The 10,946-nt window shown below is 43.2% G+C and overlaps 1 protein-coding gene across 1 annotated transcript; it reads left to right on the top strand.

Annotated features, from left to right (window-relative positions):
• Window positions 1–2,359: 2,359 nt before the first annotated feature.
• On the top strand, window positions 2,360–5,611 carry Znf518b (zinc finger protein 518B). Its single transcript, XM_035452550.1, has one exon. It carries the CDS (start codon window positions 2,360–2,362, stop codon window positions 5,609–5,611), a length of 3,252 nt encoding a protein of 1,083 aa, XP_035308441.1.
• The last annotated feature ends 5,335 nt before the right edge of the window (window positions 5,612–10,946 follow it).

Raw genomic sequence — 10,946 nt, 5'->3', positions numbered from 1 at the left:
AGGAGTCACCCTGTCTCCTTTCGACGTGTGCCATTTAAGGATTTGGAAAGTAAAGAGTGTGTTCGGCTTCCCCTACTGATATCCCTGAAAGGCTTCCCTACGTCTGTACCAGGGTACGGCAGAGTAGAAAGGCTGCTTCTCTGCTGCCAGTTGGGAGCATCCATGTGTTCTGTTCAAGTCATGGTCCTCTGGCATATGTACATGCTCGAACTTGGACCAGTCAGACTGCACTTGCAGTCCACAAGGCCTCTCTCTACTTGATGCTGAGCCCTGGTATCAGGTCTTGGCTGCATGCTGGTAGTTGCTTTGGAAGAAGGTGACCATCACCAGAGCTGTACAGGAAAGAAAATACTGCAGAAGAAATCACAGTGTGTCACAGTGTACAACTGTAGGGTATACATTGTTTTTCAAAGCTGCATTTAAAGGCTTTTATGCCAGATCTAAATGTGCAGCACAGAGACCCTGGCTGCCCTGAGCTGAGCTTTCAGGCTGGCTTTGTGTAGCTCTTGGCTTAACCATCGTGTGTCAGAAGGAGCTGCTGGTTCTCCCTTGCTTTGCTGCCCATCACCCAACACTTGAGTGACTGTCTGTGTGCTTGCTGCCCTGTAGAGACAATCATCCTTGCTGCATGAAGTGTCCATGGTCCTCATTGCCAGGTGAAAACAGGAAATTTGCTCAAATGATGCAGGGTTTGATTGTTTTAGATCATGAAAGACCAGCTTCCAGCAGATTCCAAACAAGTAGTATTGTTGGGCTCCTAGTTTGTATCTTCTGAGTAAAGTATATATTCTTAACCAGTGTGTAACATGTGCATGCACAAGAAAGATCTTACTTGTTCTAGAAGATCCATGTTTCCTCTCCTATTCTAATCCAAAGCATCGTGGTCCATTGGCTAATGTTTAGTCCTTGGCAGGCTAGTTCACCCAGATCAATTGTGTGCTGTTGTAAGGTTCTCCCAGCTCTCTGTTGCATGTATAGGAGGAGCTACCATCCTATGAGGCTGTGACCCATTCTGACCATCTGCAGTCTCCACCTCAATCCCCTGCTGATGCTCCAAGTGCTCCAGGCCCACTTCCTTCAGATCTTGGCCTTCTGTCTGCTTGACACATCTTTTTTTTTTTTTTTTTTTTCTGCATTCCCATAGAACTCAGTCCCTGGCTGCCACAGGTCTGTTGTATTAAGATGTGGCTTCCCTACTTCAGGATTTCCTGAATGCCCTCCTTCCACCCAGCCCCACTGCCTCCTCACATGAGCTCTCCCTATCCTCTTCACCTTGCCTTTTGATATTTCTTTAGCAGTTATTTAAAAAAAAAAAAAACTGTCATTTAACAACTAAATATTTGAACCACACCCCCAAGTGTGGGCTTCATAAGTGGAAGACAGTGATACATCTGTTTTTAAGCATTTTTAAATTCATTGAGTATGTACACATGCCACAGAACATCTGTGGCAGTCAGGCAACAATTTTTAGGAATAGGTTCTTGGCACCAATTGTATTTACCCATTGAACCATCTTGATCACTGCCCTCCAGCATACAGAGCCTAGCACTTGATGGAGGACCCTGAAGATGATAAAGAAATCTCTATGTTTGAGTCAGTGGCCCTGGCTTTACCACCTGTGCAAGCAAAGTGGGTGTGTGAATGTAGGTGCATATCTGAACAACTGGCCATAAGCCCTGGCTCGGTGACTTAACACATCAAAACTGAGTTGACAGTCTTTCTGATGTTTTGTGAGGATCATATGAAACTACCTGCGAAGTTGCTAGAATGTCCTCCCTGTCAATTAAACCAAACATTCCTTGTCAAAGGTGATCCTGGGCTACTGATGATGTCTCTCCTGCAGGTAACTCTGGTTCACAGTTGGTCCAGAGTGGAGATTGCTAAGTGCCTGGGCTAGAGAATGTTTTTAGTTTAAGCTTGCCAACATGCTTGTGTTTTGTGTTGCTGCAGCACAGTGCTTTAGTATCTGTGGGGATTCTGTGTGAAATTCCCACAGAGTCATTACAATACAGTAGAAGTAGTGGTAGCTTCGTTAAACTTTGAGTCTCAGTACTAATCATGCTTTGTGGTCTTTTCCTGTAGTGTTGCCTGGAAACAGAAGTAGTGGTAGCTTCGTTAAACTTTGAGTCTCAGTACTAATCATGCTTTGTGGTCTTTTCCTGTAGTGTTGCCTGGAAACAGAACTGAGAGCAGTCATATTGTGGTTCACGTATTTCCTGTGAAAGGATGCAAAAAGTGACTGATTGTTAAGTATTTACCAAGAAGTGTCTGCTGCTCCACCAGTCACTGGGTGTGTGGGAAGGATGTCTGCAGAGGACTTCATCGAATGACATCTTCAATTTCAGTTGGCTATGTGGGTATGCAGATAAAGATGAAGGATATCGGAGAACAACTGTATACCACGCAAGTGAATGGTGGGCCAAGTTCTTTGACCATGTCCCCCAAACAGCCTAATTGTAACAGAGCAACCCGGCTGGATAGACAGGAAGCACAAACCCTGCTCTACCAAGGCTCAGAGGCAGAGGCTGCCACAATGACCATTGCTACTTGTGTACAGTGCAAAAGTGTTCACAAGATCCCACCTCAAGACTTGAGGAAGGGTCCTGGACAGAGCCAGAAGGAAGGCGCTTATGTCTGCTTCAAATGCAGCCTTCGCACAGTACCTGCCCAGCTGCATTTTGTGAACAGTAACCCTGGTGCTGTTCAGGTCAGAAATGAGACAGAAGCCATCTCTAGTCCTATGAATAATAAATTTAAGGTTAGGAACTTTAAGCCAGGCAAATACTACTGTGATAAGTGTCGGTTCTCCACCAAGGACCCTCTGCAGTACAGAAAACACACAATGCAACATGAGGAGATCAAGTTCATCTGTTCTCACTGCAGCTACATCTCTTACACGAAAGGGGAGTTTCAGAGGCACCTGGTGAAGCACACGGGTGTCTTCCCTTACCGATGTGAGTACTGCGAGTATGGTGCTATCCGAAATGACTACATTGTCAAGCACAGGAGGAGGGTCCATGAGAGGGCTGGTGCCAAACGACCCCTCAAAACTGTTGCCAAGCTGGAGCCCAAGAGAACAACCAACACTTCAAAGCAGAGCATGGAACTGTCGAAGGCCCCTAGTCCCAGGGCTGCCTTCCAAAACAAGTTATCAGACCAGCTATCTCGATTCTCTCTCCACACAAACAAAGACAAGACACACAGTTTGATGTTGTTACCCGAGCTGAAGAAGTACCAAAAAGATGTAGTGTGTATTCCCAACAAAATAGCCCTGTCTGAACCGAGCAAGGTGAGCCTGTGGGGGAATAAGAATGTTGAGGTGGAAGTGCTGTCCCCCTCGAAGGAGCCTGTGCAGCCAGGTATGCCACTGACTGTTGTGGCGCCTTCAGAGCTGGTAGTCCCCACCAACTGCCTAGCCCAGTTGATCGATGTGAAGGTTGTCAATGGCACACAGCAGCTTGTGCTTAAACTGTTTCCGTTAGAAGAAAACTCCCGCCTTGAAACAGGCAGAGATGGAGGCACTTCTGAGTGTACGACTACTGAGAAGGGCTCAGGGGGACAGAAAAAAACGCTTTCTCCAGAAGCAGTGAAGTCACTAACAATGGAAGGGAGCACTGGAGAGTTCGTGGGCATTGACCATCTGCACTCTTTGGTTCAGAAACAGCTTAAAAATGTGAAGTGGGTGAAGTCTTGCAATTTCTTAATGCCCAATTCTGGTGTACACAGTCATCAAGAATCTTTTCTCAGTTCTGATACAATTAAAGACTTGCAGAAAACTCACAGTTTGTGTCCACCTAGAGCCCTTCCTTCTGTTGCCTTAAAAGGTCATTCTCCAGCCTCTGTACAAAACATTGTTTCCTGTGGTCCTGGAACCACAGCAAACCCTTTCTTGAGTAAATCAGCTGTTTCTTTTGCTGAAGATGGACGGGGTACCCGTTGTGACTCCCAGCAGCTCCTTCCCCTTGCCTCATTGCCTACAAAGGTTTCCTTCTCTGGAGAGAAGAGTTTACTGCCTATAGGTGAAAATGACTTAGAAGCTAGGAATAGGATTAGTTGTCCTGAAACAATGGTTTCCGCTGACAGAAAGCTGGAAGACAAACAGATAGAAAACAAGGCAGTGGGAAATACAGGCCAGCTTTCCTCTGCACAGAAAAATGAGTATTTACACATAAACCTTATGGGGGAAGAGAAACTGAGGTCCCAACAGCCTGGGGATCAGCCTGTGCAGCCGAAGAATTCTGAAAAGACCGGTAACACATTTGAGGGTCCTGTCATCTCGTCAGTATTTTCTCTGAGCTCTGGATCTGAAAATGTGCCAGAGGGCATTAAGTGGAATAGTTCAACAACCAAAATAAAGTCCATCGAACTGCTTCGAAGAAAGATAGCACAGTTAATTGAATCTTGTGGCAAGCCTTCCTCTTTGTCTGCCAATGGTGCTCAGCGACGTTCCATAGGTCAGGCACCCAAGCTGACTTCAAAAGCAATTCCCAAGGGTATTCAGGAAATGAGTGTGTCTCTTCCTGGCCCTGGCCCTAGTTCTGGCGCTTCTATAGGTCCTCTCCAAAAACCTCAGAACGAGGGCAGTGTTACTAGCAATGGGCAGCTTGCTCAGCGGCAGATCTGTCCCAAATTTGTCAGTGCTGATGATGGGAACATGGAAAGCAGGGTGACCCGAAAGACTCCTGTTGCTACTCCAGTGCTGATCCCCAAAGGGGCTGTGTTGAGGGTCCTTAACTCTTCTGAAGATGCTCACATCATAGAGGCTACCTATGACACACCGGTCAGCATCCCCTGCAACGAAGCCCAGTTAGCAGAACCGCTTCCATTCTGCCCTGTGACAGGCTCAGGCTCTCAACCTTTGACGTGTAGGCGTGGGCCGGCAGACATGTCCCCAAATCTAGAGACATCTCTTCGGCCCAAATCTAAAAGAGAGGACTCTGTCTGTACTACTACCCCTAAGAAAATCATCCCTGTGTACAGCACACAGCCAGGAAACAATGACTCCAGCAGGCCAGGGAGGCCCATTTCTAGAAACCTAACTATAAGCAAGAATAAAACCAAGCAAGTGATCTCAGCCAAGAAGAAAAACAAGATGCAGGCTGATCCCATTCGCTCTCTCAAAGACCCTTCCTTTTTTCAAGTTGCAAGGCAGCTTCGACTAATAGCTGCCAAACCAGATCAGTTGATTAAATGTCCTCGTCGGAACCAGCCAGTCATCGTGTTAAACCATCCTGATGTGGACTCCCCCGAAGTGACCAATGTGATGAAGGTAATCAACAAGTACAAAGGCAACGTCCTCAAGGTTGTCCTGTCTGAGAGGACTAGGTATCAGCTGGGTGTCCGGCGGCACTACATGCGGCTGACCTACCAGAATTCAGAGGAAGCAAACCACCTGAAGAGGCAGATGATGTTGAAAATGAAACTGAAAAAGGTGCATAAAAACAACTACCAAGTGGTGGGCTCCTTGCCTGACGACCCTGCCCAGTGTGTATTTAAGTGCTGGTTCTGTGGGCGGCTCTATGAAGACCAGGAAGAGTGGATGAGTCACGGCCAGCGCCATTTGATAGAGGCCACCAGAGACTGGGATGTCCTTTCTTCAAAGGGCAAATGAGTAAAAATTGATCTTTGAAGCAAATTGCTTTTCTTCTAGTTTTCCTGGTTTAGGGTCATACCCTAGACCCTCAATTCAGTAGAAGGGGGTTCCTTAGTCCCCAGAGTCACCATAGGAAAGTTTGAGCCCCTTACCTGAGCTCTGTGGCTGGACCAGGAGAGGTAGGAGGCCCCGGAAATTGTTTTGTGTTGAAAGGATATAATGCTCTCTGCAGGTTTTCAGTGTGATCTGAGGCCTTTCTTGCTTGGTGTTTATTTTTCTGAGTAGATACATCTTTCATAATCTGTTTAGAGGGGCAGCTTTATGATTGACATGCTTCTTGGATAAGTGCTGCTGGAGAGTTAAGCCTATGTGCACACATCCTCTTTGATTTTGCTTTGACTCTTCCAGAATATTTGGTACATAAAAGAAATTACATTTCTACTTGTTGGGCCATTTTAAATTTGGTTAGAAAATATGCTGTGCTTGACCCCTTCCACTTCAGGTACTAGCAATGTTCTGCAGAGTCGTGAGCTTTGCTTTCACTGGTCATGTATCAGCAACAGGTGTTAGAAGACAAGACAAAATTTTCAGTATTTAGTTTTTGCTTGCTTATTGGTAATAGTCGGGTAGAGAATATATAATTGGGTTTTTGTTTTGTTAGGTAAAGAAGGAAAGATATATAAAATTAAGTTTATTCTTTGTATTTAATGCTCCACCAAACATAAAGGGCCATTTTTAAATGAGAAGGAGCAGATCCATTAAAACATAAGCCTCAGCAGTGTCATTCCAAGTGGACTTGAAAGCAGGCTGTGAAGGGCCTGCTATAACTGGCTTCTCACCTGGAGATCTGTGCAAAGCCCCAGGGAATGCCACCCAGTATAGGGTCATAGGACTGTACCCCAGGCCAGAGCTGTTCTCCCTTTGCCCCTTTCTGAACAGGTAGGTCCTGGGAAAGAGCACAGTCTCCATGTCTGAGACCCAAAACACTTTTCCTCATGAACACTAGCAATTGCAGGAGAAGCCCTGTGTCTATGGAGGCTTTAAGAACACTACCCATTTTCAGTGCAAGGAACAGGACCACTCCTATTCTAGCCACAGATGCTCTCTTGCTCACCTTTGCTAGGAGGACTTCAATCCACTAAGAGGTGTCAAGACCCACCAGTCCACAAGGCACTGGTGCACATTAGGAGAAAGCCTATCTCCTGTATGGGTAAGGGCTTCCTGGGCAAGGGCTGCTCAAGCAGGGGACCCAGTCACAGGCCACCCCTCTTGAAGCTGTCCATCCTTAGGGGTTTAGTGATGCCATGAGTGGGACTGGGAGGGAGGGCGGTTAGATGTAAAAATGGCATGGTGACTTCTAATCTACTGGGTAATCAGACTTCCTGACTTTGCCTGTTCGTGTGGCAAGCGTATCTTCTCACAGTTGGGACTATACTCCTTTCAAGTTTGTTTTCATTATAAATACTTGGCTTTTCTTAGGTATAATTCAATACCTGATCATTTTGTTAATTGATAATTTTAATTTAAAGTTGCATTTTTATATATGTGTATATATGTGTACACATATAAATATTTTTTACCATATGCAAATTGCAACAGCTAATTTTCTGATTTCCTATTTTATAATGATACATGAGCTTGGAAAATATAAAGCTTTTATATTCTAGAAATAATTTATTTTGAGAGAACATTTTTACAATGGTTTCATCTCATTTTTAGAAAATGAAAGCACAGTAAATAGTGGGACCTGATTCCTATGAGCAAACAGGAATAGACAACCCCTGTGGGTCATTGTATTGTGGCATATAGTCATGCTTGGTGCTCGGTGGCCCTGTAATGCAGAGCATTCTGAGGTCTGATCTGTGGTGCAGACTGGTACCCTCCAGCTCAAATGTTTCATGTGATGTGGCAGGAGGGGCTGTGGGATCCGCTCCTTCTCTACCTCACTGCTGCCCCGTTCCCCCCACTCCCCAATGGCTGGGCCAAGAACTGCCACAGATCGGTGTCAACAGAATAGTTAGACTCTGCAACAGCAGCTATTTTCAAGTATTATCTAAAACAACTAGTATGTGTGTGGAGCTGGAGTTAGTGAGCAGAATATGTAGCGAATCTTTGGGGGATTTTCAGAACTACAATCCTTGTTGAGGAACTCTAAGGGCTCCTGAAGTCCTCAGCACAGGAAAGGAGGAAGTGACTAACTTTCCAAACACAGATCTTTAGATATAGTTTATCATGTAGGTAAGTGTGTGGAAGGATCCCATTTCTAATGGATGGGAGGAAGAAGAACAGAGATGTGGTACTTCCATAGTCTTACCTTGACTTTGAAGGATCTCTAGTCACTACATTTTGTTCATAGTACTTATAAAATTATTTTAAAATTATTTTTTAAGCTAGTTTTTCTTACTTTGGGGGACCGGAATCTATATTTATGATATAGACAAGTAGAATAAAAAAAAATTTAAGCCTCTTGACTCTTAAGTGTCCTCTCAATAGATATATTTTATTCAAAAATTTATCTCTAGCCCAAAACATTTTGTGAGCCCCCATCATGGGACACACACTTTTGAACTAAACTAAACTTGATGTGTTGACCCTCCAGAGTTCCATCCTCCTTTATTTAGAATTTACATACACCACCTGGAAGATGAAGGTAAAGTATTGTTCAGCCTTCAGAATGACTTTTGAATCTGTGAATGTCTTTATGAGCAGAAAGAAAAACTTTGTCTTAACATGTCAAGCATTACAGTTCCTGTGTGAACAGTTGTTTGTATGTCTGCTGCTCTGGTTCTGAAACACGTTTGTATATAGATAGAAAAGTTGACATCAGTTTTGTTTAAATAAAGCAACTTTTAAGATCTTTACTGCTCTCTCATTTCAGATACTAAAACAGGGTGGCTGCAGAGTGCAGAATCTTGTGTGTAGTACTGATGTGTAAGGGTAGTGATACACACAGTACAGGCATTGAATTCTACCAGGGTATTAAGACACCTTGCCAGAAATGCAAACCCTAATGTAAACCCACACAGCCCTTCTGCTTGGCTTTATTGACAAGAAAGTGATTGGAACAGCCATCACAAGTTTCCTACCATACCCAGTGGCCTGTGTGGCCTCTCAGAGGGGGATTTGAGGTGAGACTATTCCTTTCAGCTGTCAGGCAGTTTCCCTGAGGCAGTAGCTGCACTGCTACCATCTTTGGTCCAAATTAGCTCTTGTACCTGATTCCACATATAATTGGGAAGAAGGACCATGATGCTTTAAAAGGATTCCTAATCTCATTGCTCCCTTGTCCCAGGGAGACATTGAGATAAACACTGGCCAAATTGGGGGGGGGGGGTAGGTTACTTCCTTACTTCCACTTAACAATTTCACTAACCAATTCATTACCTGATTGAAATGACCTGTCACCCTCTGGAGGGTTCCTCTATTTAATTGTTCCACAATTCCCGCATCAGACATTCTCAGAGGAAATGGCCTGCCTGGGAAGTTAGATTTAGTTGACCACAGCACTAGCCAATGGAAATATAACACAAGTCACCCTATCAGTAACAAGAAAATGTAATGACAGTTATGATTGCTTTGCCAGCACCTTTAAAATACTGAAGTATTTTTAGTATGCTCAGATTATGTGCTTTTTATAACTTAGGAATCTGGTATGTGTTTCCATATTTCAGTTTTGAAGATAAAATGTCCAACTATAGCTAAAAGCAATTTTACTAAAACACTCAAGTGTTTTAACAGAAAGTTGTTTCACACTGCTTCCATTTAACTGGTCACCATAGCCACATTTCAAAACTGAAACTTCAAGGATCTGGTACCTTCCTGTCATACTCTGACACATTGGCATTTATACTTTTACACACACATGCTAAATCTGTTTTTTTTTTTAAGTTGGTTAAGACATGGGGAAGAGGAAACATCAACATAATATTTAGCAAACCCAAAATTGGACATCTGTATTCCCTTCATCTGCATTTCCCTGATACGAATGAAATGATGTATCTCTGCTAGTATTTATTGGACATTTGAGTTTTCTGTAAATAAACAGATATTTTGGTCATTTCATTAATAAGCTGTTAAACATTTAAAAGAAACTAGGCTCCATGAAAGAAATCCATAAAGAAAAAAATTCTCTTTAGGTTTTCTACCTAAACTGCTCAAACCCTGATGTGATACTGGTGTTTGGCTTAAATTCATGAGAGGTACCCTTTGAACAGTAGGGGCAACTCCTGTCGTGCCCAGTGACCTTGGTGGAAATGTCCCTGGATATTTCACCTGCCTGCATGTCTAACCTCTCAAGAAGGTTGTTTCATTTTGTATTGTATTTTTAAAATATATTCCTACCTTAAAATCAAGAGTCTTTAATGTTAAATTGTTAAAAGTAAACTTCTATACCACAGTGGGTACAAGGAGTAGAATCACACTGCTCGCTCTCAAGGTTTGCAGCAGTCTTTTTCAGAAAGATCAAGCCCAGATTGTTTTCTAATGTGAAATGTATTTGAATTCTAATAGATGGAAATTCTCACAAAAAGGCCATTCCAAGTAGATTTCCATTGCTTCTCTAGCACCCAGTACTGGAGAGTCCAGGATTCAATATGAGCCATCACCTCATGTTTGCAATTCATATTTGTATTGATTTATAATGGATCTGTGTGCTGAGTTCATTTCAAAGTTAAGAACAAGTCAGTTCACACTGACCCAGGTGTATAGCAAGTGAGTAGCCTCTCAGTAGGAGAGCCTCCATAGCATCGTGAAATTGTCATGAGAGTTAGTAGTTCCAGGCTGTTTGATCTTCCCTAAGCATTTGTAAACCAGTTAGTCAAAACACATTGAAATTTTGATTGGAAGAACATTGACACTGGACACATTAAAGGAAGATTGGCATTAACGTGAACATGTCATCCAGGATAATTTGTTTGAAAATATAGTAGGGATTAAATAGTACCAGGCCAATGACATTTAATAATTGACTTCCTTTATTTGGACTACAATAAAAAATGTAGAAAGCAAGGTGAAAGATGGAAAAGAAAAAAATCACTTGCAAACAATGTACAAAAAAGCTGCCAAGTGCAATTTTAATATTTTTTAAAAGTCATGTTATTCCATCTGCATCCAAATGAAATGGCTCTGGCCTGAATGTCCCTGTTAGACACCTAGTCAATTTAATCTGAGTGCTTTATATTTACCCTAAAACTACTCCAATGATCTTAAAGTGCACAAAGTAATGGCTTATGACATTTTCACCTATTTGTAGCATTGTGTACTTTGCTCACATCTACCCTCCCCCATAGCTCTACCAGCCTACCCTCTTTATAGTCCTGTTCCTCCCATTTAAGTCCCTCTGCCTTCATGTCAT

Source organism: Cricetulus griseus (assembly GCF_003668045.3).
Source record: "Cricetulus griseus strain 17A/GY chromosome 1 unlocalized genomic scaffold, alternate assembly CriGri-PICRH-1.0 chr1_1, whole genome shotgun sequence".
Lineage (NCBI taxonomy): Eukaryota > Metazoa > Chordata > Mammalia > Rodentia > Cricetidae > Cricetulus > Cricetulus griseus.
Note: the sequence above shows the minus strand (reverse complement) of the source record. Positions and strands in the feature narration are given on the sequence as shown.

Excerpts from the sequence above, each read along its gene's own strand:
- Znf518b (XM_035452550.1), top strand. The coding sequence starts at position 2,360 with ATGCAGATAAAGATGAAGGATATCGGAGAACAACTGTATACCACGCAA.